The following is a 16,445-nucleotide window of genomic DNA, read 5'->3' as shown; positions in this document are numbered from 1 at the left end:
CTGGGGGCCACAGGTGAGAGTTGGGCGACAGGTAAAGCCCAAAGGTGGATGAGCGGCCCTGAAAAGGGCTCACCTCAGAGGGGCCAGCCCTCCCCGAGCCCCCATGCATCCCTGGCTCAGTCCTACTGGCTCACTCCACCATCCTCTCCATGCACTGTGTCTCCATGCCGGGAATCTCGGGCTTCCCTTGAAGACTCCGCTGGTTTCCTTCCTCATCTGCACCTGCCGTCCCCTGGGGTTCGTGCCTACTGCTGTGTGTGCCCATCTACAGACCTCGTTTCTCTCATTAAATGCAAGCTCCTGGAGGGCAGGCGCTGCTTTCGCTTTTCCTCTGTAGCCCCCAGCACTTAGAACTGTGCCCGGCACGTGCCGTTTATCGACCTTCGGGGCTGGGGGGAGGTGGAGGCTGTAAACCAAATGCATAGGTCCAGTTTTTCCTAGATGAGGAATCCATCAGCCTCTTAGATGGTGCAGATGCATGGCTGGGGGGGTGGGGGGGGGGGCTTTTAGGGAACTGGGGTTTCTTCCCGTGGGGAAGAAAATGATCAGAGCCTGGAGCAACGCCACGGTTTAGGAGCAGGTCCCCAACAGAAGGGATCCCCCTTTGCCCCCACGCCCCCTCCAAGCAGGCGCTGGGAGTCCAAGTGAGTGCTTGGTTAAGACAGGACTTTAGAGAGGGAGGGCGTCTGTTAGGGCCTGAGTGCATCCTAAAGGTACTGGGACCCTCCTCTCAAAAAGCATCAGAGGCCTCAGGGGGTCTCTACTCTCCCGGGCATAAACACAAAATCCTGCCCGAGCTTCCGAACTACATTTCCCAAAAGGCCTTGCAAAGTGGGGCGGAAGTAGAGGCGTTATTTACCCCGGAGCTGGAGTGGTTGCCATGGCAATAACGGCAGGCGGGACGGACCTGTAAGGATGGAGGGAGGAAGGCGCTCTCTCACGTGATTTCCGCTTCCTCCTACCGTTCCTCGTGCTGTTTTTGGGTTCTCCGGGTCGCCTCTGAGCTCGGGGAGACGCAGAGGAGGATGGGGACGAAGCCGCGGCTGAGCTCGGAGGTTAGCGGCCCGCGTGCGTCCGGTTCCGGCCTGAACCTCCTCGTGTCCTCCCTGCCCTTCCCCTTCGCCCACCTCCATTTTTGAAAGTGGGAGTTTCCCCTCTCCCATCACCATGTTTTTTTTCCTTCTCTCCTCCTTCCCTCCCCTTATGTCCTAGTCTCACTTTACCCCTCCCCTCACTCCGTTACCTTCGCCCCTTCCCCCTCCCCCGCCCGCCTGTCTTCTTTCTCCTTCCTCCCTCCCCTTCATCCTTCTCCCCCGTCTCTCCCTCCTCTCCCTCATCCTCGTCCCTTTTTCTCCCCCTTCCCCTCCCTCCTTTTTTGATCTTCCCTTCCATCTTACCCTCTCCCTCCGCCAGTCCTCCTTTTCACGCCTCACTCTCCTGAGCTTTCCCCTCCCTTCTCTCTGCTCTCCTCTCTCCTCCTTAGAGCTGGAAGGGACCATCAGAGTCTCCTCTAGGCCAATCCTATCATTTCACAGTTGAGGAAACTGAGGCACAGAGAGGTTCAGTGACTTGGCCAAGGTCACCCAGCTCGTGGGGAGTCTGAGGCAGGACATGGGCCCAGATTGACCTGGTCAGTGCCCCCTCAAACTCCTTTCCTCAACATCATTCATGAAGCGTGTCTTGCTCAGTTCACCCGCTTCAGCCATACGCGCACACTCTTGACTCACATATTCTACTTCCCTCATCAGGCATCTTCATGTTCCTTTGTCAGATGGTGACCTCCCATCACTGTCTCTTGCCCTGTGCTGTCCTTTCCTGTGCCTGTTCTCAATTCAGGCAGACCTCCCGTCTCTCCCCCTTCTCAGCACTTTACTCTCATCCCTTTGTCCCTGTTCAGCCTCAACCCAGTAGTTAGCCATGCCAACTCTACACTGACCGAGGCAGCAAGCATTTATTAAGCACCGACCACTGTGCTAAGTGCTTCGGATACCAAAAAAAAAAGCCAGAGAAAAGGAGCCCTCATTTTCAGGGAGCTGACAAAATGGGGGAGACAACATGCAAACAACAGTGTAGGAGGATAGGTTGGAGACAGTCTCAGAGAGAAGGCACTAAGATTAAGGAGGACTGGAAAAGACTTCTTGCTGAAATTGGGACTTTAACGGAGATGTGAAGGGAGGGAGAGCATAGGGAAGAGCCAGAGAAAATGTCTGGTCGTGAGGTGCTGTTGTATTTGAGGAACAGAAAGAAGTTCAGTGCCAATTGATCTACAAGTGTGTGACACGGAGTGCCGGGTATGAAGGCTGGAAAGTGAGGAAGGAGCCGGGTGATGGAGAGCTCTGAAAGGCAGACAGGATTTGATATTTGCTCCTGGATTACATGTAGGTATGTGTATGTGTCATGGTCAGCCTGTACTTCGGGAAGATCATTTGATTGCTAAGTAAAGGGTGGGGAGGAACTGATCAGCAGAGATGGTCCAGGCATGAGATCATGAGGGCCAGCAACAGGGTGGTGGCAGTATCCAAGGACAGATGAGAACGTACACAAGAAATGCTGCTGAGGTGGAAATGACAGAACTTGGCAACTGAGTGCAAGTGGGTAGGGGTGGGGATGAGAGTGGTTTCAGAACTGGATGATTGGAAGGCTGGTGGGAGCCTGGACAGCAGTAAGAAAGGAAAGGGGGTCGGGGAGATAAGTTCAACTTGTTTTCTGCTGAGTTTAACATGTTTACAGGATATTCACTTTGAGGTGTTCAAAAGGACAGTTGGAGAGGCAAGACTAGGGATCTGGAGAGAGGTTAGGGCTGTATAAATAGATCTTAGATCATCTGTGTAGAGACAATCCTCAAATCTATGGAAGCTGATGAGATCACCAAGCAAAGTAGTAGAAAACAGGTGAGGAGGAAGAGGGGGTCATACACCTGTTTTTGTATGTATGCTCTGTTTTTGTATGATCTGCAACTTAGAGTTTTGACATTTTTAAACAAAGTTTTATAATATTTAAAAATATAAAAATAATTATTAGCTCACCTACTCTATAGACACAGGATTTGACCCTCAGCTATAGTTTTCTGATCTCTGGTATAGATGGAAAAGAGAAAAGGGCCCAGAACAGGCTTGGGGTATACCTATGGGCAGCAGATAATGGCTAGGACGAAAATGCTGAAAAGGAAACAAAAGAAGTAGGGAGGAAGAGAACCAGGGCAAAACACTGTCTTGAAAACCTAGGGAGGAGAGTACCAAGGAGAAGAGAGTGATTGGCAGGCTGCCAAGAGGTCAAGGGTGACATTTGGGAAAAGGACTATTGGATTTGGCAATTAAAAAACCACTGGTAACTTTGGAGAAAGCCATTTAAGCTGAATGATGAGTTTGGAAGCCAGATTACAGAGACTTAAGAGGAAAGGAAATTTTCCCCCTTATCCTATCAAACCTCAGTCCTTGATTATTCCTACCATCAGCCTTCTTCTGTTCACTAGTCACTGAACAAAGCTAGATATTCTTAGCATAGTTCTGACTGGGTACATTGTGATTTCAAATTATCTGAACCTCAGCTGGGCCTCACTGCTGCAAAGCAGTCTTTTTATTTCTCCCTGATCATCTTATTTCATTCCCCACAGAAGCTGTTCAACACCTTGTGTTCCCTCTTCAAGTTCCCCACGTTTTACTCCCAAAATTCCCATTGAGGAACTTAATATTACTGAGAAAACAGAGGTGATGAAAATTGAGGAAATGAATTCTTCTTTTCTCTTCACTTCAAAATTCCCAATACCATCTGCAACTTTCTATTCATTCTCCCAGACTGGCAAGCCCTCAACATGTGCACTTCATATTTTCAGTAAATTGTGTCCTCAGTCATCCTATCAACTTTTTAATGGTTTCTTAATTGCTGACTCTGATGGCTTTTTCCCAGTTCTTAGCCTTATTGAACTCTACAGCCTTGGACGCTGACCTTATTCATCTTCTTCCTGGATACTCTCAACTTTGTAGGCTTCTGTGATACTGCTGTCTCTTGGTTCTCCTGCCTGAGTGAACACTGCTCATTCTCTTTTGCTGGATCTTCATCCAGGTCATACCCACTAACCATGATTGTCCTCTGAGGCTCTGTCCTGGGCCCTCTTCTATTTGTCCTTGATATTATCTCACTTGGTGAGCTCATCATCTCCCATGGGTTCAATAATCACAATTATCTCTCTGCTGATGATTCCCAGATCTATATATACAGCATTAGTCCTTCTTCTGAGCTTCAGTCTCATATCACAAGCTGTCTCTTAGCTCCTACTAGGTATTCCATAGGCATCTCAAACTCAACACGTTCAAAAAAAGAACTCATCATCCCTACCCCAGCCTTCCTCTCATCTCTCCCTCCCTGTTACTGTTGAGGGCACCAGCATCCTCTCAGCCTATAAGGTTTGAAGCCTCTCAATTATCCCACGTAGCTAATCTGTTATAAAATCTTGTTTCTGCCTTCACAGTCTCTCCTCCATATGCATGCCCCCTTCCCTCCACTCACAAATCCTCAATCCACTTCAGGATATCATTACCCTTTACCCAGACTATTGTAGTAGTATAAGTTGTTTCCCTGCCTCATCTCTCTCTTCCTGCTACAATCCATCTTTCACTCAGCTGCCAGGATGATTTTCTTAAATCCCAGGTTTGACCATGTCACCATTAGAATTCATTCAGTGAGCTTCAGCAGCTTCCTACTACCTACAGAATCAAATATAACATCTTCTGTTTAGCATTCCCTCTAAGGTTACTATCTCTAGTCTATACTGCATATAGCTTGTATGTTCCTAATTATTTTTACTTTAAAGTCCTTCACAGCTTGGCCCCTTCCTGTCTCTGGTGTTATATCTCACTCCCCCTCACACCCTCTAAGATCCAGAAATGTTTATTGATGACCTGCCCCAAAATTACTTTGTAAGCCAAAAAGAAATAATGACAAATGCAAACTGTTAGTATTATGTTGTCACATGATTCAGAATCCATTACAAGATGAGACACAGTGCATATATTCTATAAACATTTGACTTAAAACATTCTGAAGCCTAAACACTGAGAACTAACTACTCCCTGGTTCCTGATCCTTTTACTTCTCCCAGGTCATGGGAGGGATGGTGCCTGGTTTGGCACAAATATATTTGGTATTTCAGGAGTCAGTGACATTCAAGGATGTGGCTGTTGACTTCACCCAGGAGGAATGGAATCACCTGGACCCTTCTCAAAAGGAGCTGTACAGAGATGTGATGCAGGAGAATTATACTAACCTGGTCTGCTTAGGTAAGGACAGATTTCTCCTGTAAATCAGAATCAGTCCATTGAAAACTCTTCATCCTTTAGCAAACTCTATATGGGGTGTCTAGAGTATTTATTTAGCGCTTATTGTCAGGCATGCACAGACCAGAGATTACTACTGGTTTTGTGGCACAAGAGACAGAGCATTTCTGCTAGCTATTCCCAGATGAAAAGTCTTTGCTTTTTATTGCTATCACCTTGTTTGTGTTCCCCCCAAAGTTTGTAAAAGCATAGATTTAGAGCTAGACAAAACCTTAGTGATCATGATACACATGAGGCACCTGAGACTCAAAGGGGTTATTTGCCCAAGGTTACACAAATAGTCATTAATAAATCTGGGTTCTGAACCCAGTTCATCCAGACTACAAACCCAGTACTCATCTTAGAAGATCCTGTTGCCCCAGGTCAAAGATTCTTCTTTAAAGACCCACCATACATACCTGAAAAAATGAAAAGAGTCCAATTCTAACTTTTCCTGCTGAGCCCAGACCCAATTTGTGACCCATTCCCGTATATTTACCAGGAAAACAATATAAATATGAAATATGGGTTCTTTTTACAATGATCTGGACCTCCCTATTTTGCTTACTTTTCCTCAAAGAGAGAGGTGTTGGGATTGAATTTTGAGATTCTTCTTTCTCACCAATTTCCCATTTCCAATGAGCAGGACTTGCAGTTTCCAAGCCAGATGTGATTTACCATCTAGAGCAAGGGGGAGTACCATGGAGGGCAGAGGGAGAAGTTCTAAGATGGAACTGCCCAGGTAAGTGAATAAAAGTCAGGTAGAGGTGTTATTGCAAGCAGCAGCCTAGCTTAGCTGGTTATTTAGGACTGATTCAAGTCAACTTGGATTTTTTTTTACAGGTTTTGTGGTGGTTTGTACATTTTTATGGGTGGGTTGGGGTTTTTTTTTTCATTTCTGAATATGTCTCTGTCCATCACACTTTCTAGTCCAGTGAGCCATCATTTGAATGAATATTTATGTGCTGAACATTGTGCTGGGTACTGGGGACAGACAGAAATGAAATTGTCTCTGTCCTCAAGAAGCTTACTTTTTTAAAAAAATTTATTGTTTTTTTTTTTGTTGTTACATCACAGTCACCGGGAGACTTTTAACAGAGAAAAAGCAAAACATTAAGAAAAATGTATTTAGATATCAGCCACATATGACCACATGTTCATCATTCCACACCCTTATTCCCCTACTTTTTCAGTAAAGAGAGAGAGATCCATGTCAACACTTCTTCTGGTCTGTGTTGTAATTATACAGTGTCCAGTTTCACTTTGTTCTTCTTGTATACATTGATGCAATCTTTGTGTCAATTGATTTCCCGTCTCTGTATACTTCATTCTGCATCAGTTAATGTAGGTCTTTTCATGTTTCTCTGCATTCCTATCTGTTGTTTTTTAAAACATGGTCATTTTTCCATGATGTGCATGGACTACAATTTGCTTAGCCATTCCCCAATAAGTGGATACTTACTTTCTTTCCAGTTCCTGCTACCACAAAGTGCTATTATGTTTGGACTATATTAGTATCATAAAAATGTTAATAATTACTTTCATGAATTTACAGATTTAGTACCTACCAATTAGACTACCAAGGGCTATAGAACTAGACGATAATAAAACTTTTGGAGAGTCAAAAGACCAAGAATCTGAAGGGAAATAATAGGAATATAGAAATAGTAGGCATGAAGGAGAAACAGTATTCCTTGGTCTCAAATTAGGTTTTTTTATCTAAGTTTTTTTTTTCATTATGTTTCTTTTTTTCCATTTAGAACATTAATGTACTTGTAATTTAGACTGTTACTCTAGTGTGAGGTAGTTTCAATTCTTTTTGTATTCAAACTGCTTGCTATCCGTTTTTCACAACCATTTTTATTGAATAACTACTGCTTTGCTTGATATTTTGTAATTTTTTCAAATAGCAATCTGTTTTTTTGCTTTGCAGCCAAATTCCAGATTATCTATTTTGTGGCATTGATCTCTTTTTTCTAGTTTTCAGCCAGGATAGTTTTGATAGTTGCTGCTTTGTTGTTTTCCTGCTATATCATCTGAGACCTAAAATTTCATCCTTTCTCACATTTTTCTCCCCAACACCTCTTGCTGTTCTTATCTGTTTGCTCTTTCTATATAAATTGTTTTCACTGTATCTAGTTCTGTGAAGAATCCCATATTACTTGAGTAGCATTACACAGTATCTATTAATGGGTTATATTGTATACATGGTTATGGACATTGAGTATTTCTATAGTTATTCCCTGCTATTTCTTTTTTGATAGCTACCTTTTTATAGTTGCTTTCTGCAGTTTTAATTAGAGGAATGCACGAGTGTAAAAATTGATTCATTTTGTCATTATTGTCATTTTTTTTTCTACAAATTCATTTTTAAATTTTAGAGAATAGAGACTGTAGAAATACAGAGGATTATATGCATACCTTATATCCTACTATCTTGCTGAACCATTTATTTTCTTATTTTTTGTTGAATCTCTTGTATAATTATTTTTAATCAATATATAATTATATCAGCAAATACAATGTTTTAAACCTTTTCTTTACCTAAGCTTTTCTCCTCAATTTTCTTAATGTTATAGCAAGTGTTTCTAAAGCCGTGTAGAATAGTAATGATGAGATTCAACATCTCTGCTTTTATCTTTCATCAAGTTAATAAATATTTTATCAGGATCCTCCTATGGGTAAGACACTGAGATTTTGAACATAGAAATGCAACAAACCCTGCCTTCTAGCAGCTTATATTGTCCTGGAAGTAGAATGTGTACTCTTAGTAGAAAGGCTCTAACAGGTTTCCATTACTGATCATTCTAACTTTTGTTTTTAAATCAATCTACTCCTGTACTTTTTACTGTTTGTAATATAAATTGGAGCTGTATTTTATCAGACATCTATTCTGTAACTGGTAGAATGTTTAGACTTAGATATTTTCTTAGATATATCTTCCTTGATATAAATGTTTCATCAACATATGTATTTCTTAATGTATTGCTTTTTTATTTGCTGTCATTTTACTATTTTTTTACTCACTAAACAATAAATGGTCAAACACTTATTGAGCTCCTGTAATGTGTCAGACACTATACTTGGCACTGGAGATACAAAGACAAACATGGAAACAGTTGCTGGCCATGAGGTGCTTACAGTCTAGCCAGAGGAGACAACTTATGCATATTGAAGAATATACAGAATGGATATAAAGTAATTTTTAGGGGAAGGGATTTGCATCTAAGGTGGTACTTGAACTGAACCTTGACCTGTGCAAAGGCAGAGACAGCATGCCTGACAGTGGGGAGCAATCCTACAGATGGTAGGAAGCCACTGAAGTTTACTGAGGAAGTGAGTGATGTGGTCAGACCTACCCTTTAAGAAAATCACTTTGACAGTTGAGTGGAGGTTGGACTGAAGTGGGGAGAACAATTAGGAGGCTGTTGCAGTAGTCTAGGCAAGAGGTGATAAGGATCTGATAAGTAGTGACTGTGAGCAGAGGAAAGAGCACCAAGATGCTGTAGATTAAAAAATGGCCAGGTCCTGGATATGTGAGGCAAGTAAGAGTAAAGCAGAAAGGCTGTAAACACAGGTGATTAAGGTGATAGAGCTGATATCCACAAAAGCAGGGACACTTAGGACTATGTTTATGAAGGAAGCTACTAGCTTTCATCTTGAACTTGGTGAGTCAGTCCAGAAGTGTTATTTGAGCACTGCTGTGTGCCAAGTACTGTAATAAGTGCTGGGGATGCAGAGAAAGGCAGAGACTGTGCCTGTCCAGAAGGAGCACCTTCTGATAAGGGAGAGAAAAGTGGAAATAGCTGGGCAAACATAAGATATGTGCAGTGTAGATGGACGGTTACCAGAGAGAGAAGGCACCACCTCCTAGGAGACCAGGAAAGGCTTCCTACAGAGTGTGGGATTGGAGCTGAGTGTTGAAGGAAGCCAGAGGAGAAGAGAGAGAGTATTCCGGCAATGGGAGACAGCCAATTCAAAGGCACTGAGACAGGAGAGGGGCTGTCATTTTTGAGGAATGGCAAGTAGGCCAATGTAGCGGGATTGTAGAATGAATGAAGGGAAGGAAGAGTATAGGAAGACTGCAGGGAGGGCCTAGGTCATATAGTGCTTTAAATGCCAAACAGAGTATTTTATATTTAATCCTAGAGGTAACAAGATGAAACTAGAACTCGTTGGTGTAATGGGAATGTAAGTTTAAAGATCTTCCCTGCCCCTAGGCTAGAGTGCACCTGGAGCGGGAGGCTTGTTTTTCAGTAGATACTTTTTGATTGGCCAGTGGGTCCAAAAGGTTGTTACATTCTCTGAGCCAGGAGAAGGCTATATAAGCCCTGATGTGAGGCTTTGTTTTGGGGCTCACTTTGAGAAGTGTTCTGTGATTTGATCAGATGAAACTTTGGAAAGCCGTTGTCCAGAGCCCCCCCGGCTTTGAAATCCAGATGTTGTTTGGTATGGATATAATGGTTGGACAGTTTGGAAATCTGTCTACTTGATCTTTTTCTGTCTTGATAATTCTGTCTGTATATTCTGAAGTTCGGGGTGCTGACCTTTTTCCCCTGAACTAGGTAAACAATACACATCTGACTGATTAAAGTAAGCTTTTTAACCCATTTTGAGTTGCTTTCCTTTATCAAAGCAGATCCAAGAACCTGTGTTGGCAGACACCCTGGGGATGCTGGGGTGCTTGCTGCTACAATTGGGTAGTGGAAGGTGTTGATATAGTCAAACCTGTGCTTTAGGCAACCACGATGTGATAGTTTTTATAAATTATTCTTCAAATATGAATATTATTATTTATGATTTCTTCTAGTGTTTAAAGTTTGCCCATCATTTTTTCTTGATGAAGACAGGACTAAGTATATAGTAGAAGGTACAGGTGTAGGAGGGGGTCGAGGGAGGAGGAATATTTAATATTTTTTTCTTTTAGTTTTAGACACCAATCCTGAAGCCAAGGGATTATTTCCAAACCTGGTCATTTCCATCGAACAGTCAACCCAAGAAAGGCTCACAAGGCGTGATCTCTGTGCCTCTAAGGTAAGTAGAGCCCCGGGAATATGATACCAGGGTAATGAGTAGAAAAATTTGGGCCAAGTAAAAATAAACCAAAGGAAAATACCCAATAAAGTGAAAGGCCATGAGTATAATAAATGTCAGAAGCTGGAGTCAGGAAGAAGTTTATTTTCCTCAATAGCAAGTTTCTGTTCAAGACAAGCCCCATAAATGTGATACACATAGAAATTGTGTCAGATTGTATTCTGACCCGAGTAAATATAATAGAATATACCCAAAGAGAATATTTTCCAAGACTAATGAATGTGATAAATATTTTAGAGATAATTTAAGTCTCATTGAAAATCAGAGAGTATATATTTGAGACAAATCATACGAATATAGGAAAACCTTCAACCGCTGTTCATTAATTATTATCATCAGACAACTCATACTGGAAAGAAACCGCATAAATGTAATGAATGTGGAAAGGCCTTCTGTAACAAGTCAGCACTTGCCCGACATCACCTTAGTCATACTGGAGAAAAACCTTATGAATGCACTGAATGTGGGAAGGCCTTCTCTCGAAAGGCAGGACTTGCTCAACATCATCGTCTTCATACTGGAGAGAAACCTTATCATTGTCTTGAATGTGGGAAGGCCTTCTCATGGAATGGAGAACTTACTCAGCATCAGCGTATTCATACTGGGGAGAAGCCTTATGAATGTAAGGAATGTGGGAAGTCCTTCCGACAGAGCACACAGCTTACTCAACATCAGCGTGTCCATACTGGAGAGAAACCTTATCAATGTAATGAATGTGGTAAGGCCTTCCGTCTGAGCACACAACTTACTAGACATCATACAGTTCATACTGGAGAGAAACCTTATGAATGCAGTGAATGTGGAAAGGCCTTCCGCCAGGGCACACAGCTGACTCAACATCTTCGTATTCATACTGGAGAAAAACCTTATGAATGTAGTGAATGTGGGAAGGCCTTCCACCTAAGCACATTGCTTATTCAACATCAGAAAATTCACACTGGAGAGAAACCTTATAAGTGCAGTGACTGTGGAAAGGCCTTCCTTCAGAGCATGCAGCTTACTAGACACCAGAAAAGTCATACTAGAGAGAGATCTTATCAATGTAGAGAATGTGGGAAGGTGTTCTCCCAGAAGGCAGAACTTACTCTACATAAGCGTATTATTCATACAGGAAAGAAATCTTATGAGTGTAACGAATGTGGAAAGGCCTTTCACTTGAGCACACTGCTTATTCAACATCTCTATGTTCATAGTGGTGAGAAACCTTATGAATGTAATAAATGTAGGAAAGCCTTTCACCGTAGGACACTGCTTATTCAGCATCAACGTATTCATACAGGAGAGAAACTTTTTGAATGTATTGAATGTGGAAAGTCATTCACTTGGAGTGGAGAGCTTACTCAGCATCAGCGTATTCATACTGGAGAGAAACCTTATAAATGTAATGAATGTGGGAAGACCTTCCGACAGAGTACTCAGCTTACTCAGCATCAGCGTATTCATACAGGGGAAAAACCTTATGAATGTAATGAATGTGGAAAGTCTTTCTACCTGAGCACACAGCTTACTCGACATCATACAGTTCATACTGGAGAAAAGCCTTATGAATGTAATGAATGTGGAAAGGCCTTCCGCCAATGCACACAACTTACTCAACATCAACGTATTCATACTGGAGAGAAACCTTATGAATGTAATATATGTGGGAAGGCCTTCCGCCTGAGCACAATGCTTACTCAACATCAGAGAATTCATACTGGAGAGAAGCCTTATGAATGCATTACGTGTGGGAAAGCCTTCCGACAGAGCACACAACTTGCTAGACATCAGAAAATTCATACTGGAGAGAGATCATATGAATGTGGTGAATGTGAGAAGGCCTTCTCTCAGAAGGCAGAACTTGCCATACATAAACGTATTCATACTGGAGAGAAGCCTTATGAGTGTAATGACTGTGGAAAGGCCTTCCGCTTGAGCACATTGCTGACTCGACATCAGCGTATTCACACTGGAGAGAAACCTTATGAATGCAATGAGTGTGGAAAGGCCTTCCGCCTGAGTACACAGCTTATTAGACATAAAAGAATTCATACTGGAGAGAAACCCTATGAATGTAATGAATGTGGAAAGGCCTTCCGCCTGAGGGTACTGCTTATTCAACATCAGAATATTCATACTGGCAAAAAACCTTATGAATGTAATGAATGTGGGAAGGCCTTCCGACAGAGGACACTACTTACTCGACATCAGAGAATTCATACTGGGGAGAAACCTTATAAATGCAATGAATGTGGGAAGACCTTTAGCCAGAGTGCACATCTTACCCAACATCAGACAATTCATACTGGGCAGAAACCTTATGAATGCAATGAATGTGGGAAGACCTTTCGCCTGAGTGCATTGCTTATTCAACATCAGCATGTTCATACTGGAGAGAAACCTTATAAATGTAATGAATGTGGAAAAGCATTTCCCAAGAGCATGCAACTTAGTAAACATCAGTGCCCAGGAGGAAATTTGTGAATGTAATGACTGTAGGAAGCCCTTCACCAGTAAATCACCTCCTCCTACAACATGATTCATACTGAAGATAAACCTTATGATTGTAACAAGTGGAAAAAACTTCCATGTGAGCATATGTCTTCTTCAACATAATAGAATTATACTGAAGGTAAACCATATAAATGCAGCAGTATCTTCTGTTAGAACACATACCTCTGTAGCCTCTCTAATCTCTTCAAGGGGTAGGCTTCTGAAATGAATGAGACAAATTTGTCTCTACTATATAGGAATCCACCTCTGGCCCTACCCTTCAAATGGACAAGGAGATCACTATTTTATTGGGGAAGAGACGCTACTTATATTTGGGTTATATCAGTGTGATTTTGAATATCCTTAGAGAATTCTTGAGTGTCAGCAAGAAGGTAGACACTGTGGATCTGACATGTATGTATGTATATATCTACCAAATAATGATGGACTGGTTGGGATCAGCTCTGTCTTGCTCAATATACTGACAGTATTGAAGTCACCAAACCGTAGTCAATACCTGATTATCCTGATGAAGCATGCCTCTTATGTAGAAATTTTCAGGAAGATGGAGGCCAAAGGTGGCAGAGAGCTTCAAAGAAGTACAGAAACTTCCACCTCAAAAGAAGATATGAAGAATTAAAATTTTAGTGACCTTTTAATGCCTGAGTAATAGAAGGATCCTCTGAGGAAGAAATTCAGCATAAGCTGAAGGTTTTCATTGCAGAAGTGAGATGAGGGAGAATATAATTAAAGAGCAAGGAACCCTGACCACCTCAATGTCTCCTGACTTTCAAGAGTGGTCTTGAAAAGTTGCCTTTTATGAGATAGAAGACATCAGGAACAAATTGAAAGAATCGTTGAGTCAGTAGTCTCACGGAATCCTACAAAAAGTAGTCCTCCAAAAGAAGATCAAAGATCTGAGTATGCATGGATTATTAGACTTTGAAGGAAAAAAAAAGACAGAGAACTAAGATGGATCAGTATACAATACCACAATTTCAAGATGCTCTGAACGTGGCAGTTAATATCAGAAATTTGTGAAGGACTATGCCATCATCACTAAATCTCAATGATCTTGTTAGGTATATGGTTAAGATGCATAGAAAGCAGGACAAAAAGGCACAATGGGACAACATTTGGATATTGTTGGGCTGAGAAACAGGAGCAGACTTTTAACTATTTGGTCATGCAACATCACATGTACTGATGTTGCCTTTTGCAAACCCAAGGAAGTTCTTTAAGTTACATAATGATGTCAACCTAGAAGTCTTGGGAATCATTTTATTCCAGAAGAACAGTAGTAACCAGAGCCAATTGTATGTATCAATTGAGGATTTACTATGAAACATACTCATATATAACTTAGAATTCTTGCCTATGAGATGACTTTGATAAGTATTCAAAACTGTATGTGCAGCCCCATTGCACGGAAAATAATCCATTGCCTTATGTTTTTATAAATGTTATGTAATATATGCCTACCAGAGATTAGTAGATTCATGAAGGTAGATTGAACCAAATATCACTGGCTCCACCTTCTTACCCAACTTCAGTAAATGGCATTCCTTGATGGGATTTCATGGACTTAATCTGGCCACCAGGGTCATAGTGGGAGATGAAAGCAATATACTCACACCACCACCTTACATATATGAGTTCAAAGAGTGTCTACTGAGAAGAAAAAAAGGAGTGGAAAGAGACTTAATTCAAGCCTTCGATTTCTGGGACTGGCTTAGCTATCTGTGAGTTTGATTCACAAAAGCCATAAAATAATTCCAGTGGCTATGAACCAAAAGAGCTGAGTCACCACTCCTTGGAAAAGAGGTCAGGGGGTCCTTCCTTTTATTGAAAAAGCAGAAGTTGGCCACCAGGAACAGTAATATAGTTTGATCTTTAGTACCAGAGCAAAGGCCAAATCATTGACTGGAACAGCTACTCACAGGCAGAATGAGCTCACACTTTGTCTAAGAGTTCAATTTGTCCAAGGACTATCACACCTTGTTCAGGAGAGAGTAGAGCTTAACTCTCATTTTGACTGTCTCCCCTGACTTGGTGAATAGATTGCTGGTCTTGAAGTCTGAAAAACTTGGGTTCAACTCCTGTCTCAGTCATTCATTATCTATATGGCCCAGGGCAAGTCACATAACCTCACTTCACAATACTTCATATGCTTCTTCCCCCAATACCTGTTCTTCATCTTCATAGAGATCTCCATTCCCTCTGCACTTCAATTCTTTTTCTATTTCATTTCCCCTTCTCTGATTTAAAACATATTGAGGGGCAGCCAGGTAAGAGTGCCGGCCCCAGCTACTCGGCACCCACACAAAAATAATTGGCCATGTAACCTTGAGCAAGTTACTTAACCCCGATTGCTTTTTAAAAATAAATAAATAAATGAAATTTCTTGAACTTGGGTTTTTTCTCCCTAAATCCCCCACTCTTTCAAACTTCGCTCTTACGAAAGTATCACCACCTCTCCATTGTCTCAGGTTCATAATCTTGCATTTATTCTAGATACCTCACTCTTCCTCACCCCATAAATCCAGTGAATTGTCAAGTCCTACATTTCTATTTTTACAAAATATGTCCTATCAGACCCCTTTTCTCCATTCACACAGGTACCATCTTAGTTCAAGGTTATCCCTCTTCATTTCCTGCCTGTATTATTATAACAGCTCCCAAATTGGTCTCACAGCTTTAAGACTTTACCCATCCCAATCCATATTACACATTGCTGCCAAAGAATTTTTTCTAAAAGGCAAAGCTGGCCTACCAAATTCTGTTGTATCTAGTATTAAAAAAAAACAAAAACAAAAACCACCCTGCTATTTAGCTTTTAAAGCCCTTCACATCCTGTTCCCAACCTCTGTTTCCACCCTCATTGAATATTACTTTTCCTCTGTACTGTATGACCTAGCCAGAGTGACTTTCTCTCTTCCTCACTGACAGCACTCCATCTCCATTCTCCATGCCATTTTTATCAGTCATCCCCCATACATGGAAATCACTCCCTCCTTGCCTATTCGTCAGAATCTCTTCCTATAAGGTACAGCTCAAGCACCATCTGCTGCCCAGAACCTTTCCTGATTCCCCCCAGTTGTTAATGTCTTCCCTTTCAAACTAGCTATATTTCACTACTTCCAATGTGTATATTATTTCTTAACTTTATATTTATGCTGTATATATTTTGATGTTTGTTGTCTCCTTCATTTTAATGTAAAGTCACCAGGACTAAGGATTGTTTTATTCTTTGTACTTGTGTATCTAGCACCTAGCACAATGCTTGTTACATAGGAGTTGCTTAATAAATATTGATGTATTAGACTCAGTTTCCTCTTCTGTAGAATGGGGATAATAATAGTACCTACCTCACAGTTGTGAGGAGCAAATGAGATACTGTATTCAAAGATTATTACTAACTTAAAATGCATTATTATGCATGTAACCTATTATAATTTTTATAAGAAAAGTGTCCACATCCTGTCTGTACACTTGGGAATCCGGAACTGTCCAAGCACACCATAAATAAAATCTGAGACAGTGACCTTCCAAGAGTCATGGCCTAGT

General features: G+C 41.5%; 1 protein-coding gene across 1 annotated transcript; it reads left to right on the top strand.

The window, feature by feature from the left end:
• The first annotated feature begins 912 nt into the window (after positions 1-912).
• Positions 913-16,202, top strand: LOC138158049 (zinc finger protein 420-like). Its single transcript, XM_069083934.1, has 5 exons — positions 913-1,055; positions 5,150-5,276; positions 5,959-6,054; positions 10,240-10,346; positions 10,746-16,202. The coding sequence occupies exons 1-5, from the start codon at positions 1,026-1,028 to the stop codon at positions 12,867-12,869; spliced, it is 2,484 nt and encodes an 827-aa protein (XP_068940035.1). The 5' UTR covers positions 913-1,025; the 3' UTR covers positions 12,870-16,202.
• The last annotated feature ends 243 nt before the right edge of the window (positions 16,203-16,445 follow it).

Source organism: Petaurus breviceps, unplaced genomic scaffold (genome assembly GCF_028583685.1).
Source record: "Petaurus breviceps papuanus isolate PSGF00001 unplaced genomic scaffold, PetGlider_PUasm1.0 174, whole genome shotgun sequence".
In the NCBI taxonomy this organism is placed as follows: domain Eukaryota; kingdom Metazoa; phylum Chordata; class Mammalia; order Diprotodontia; family Petauridae; genus Petaurus; species Petaurus breviceps.
Note: the sequence above shows the minus strand (reverse complement) of the source record. Positions and strands in the feature narration are given on the sequence as shown.

What these genes read in the sequence shown, in the direction of transcription:
- LOC138158049 (XM_069083934.1), top strand. Translation starts at nt 1,026, where the DNA reads ATGGGGACGAAGCCGCGGCTGAGCTCGGAG. An exon ending in TCTAAGATGGAACTGCCCAG is followed by an intron (nt 6,055 to 10,239) that starts GTAAGTGAATAA and finishes TTTTTCTTTTAG; the next exon opens with TTTTAGACACCAATCCTGAA. An exon ending in GTGATCTCTGTGCCTCTAAG is followed by an intron (nt 10,347 to 10,745) that starts GTAAGTAGAGCC and finishes TATTATCATCAG; the next exon opens with ACAACTCATACTGGAAAGAA.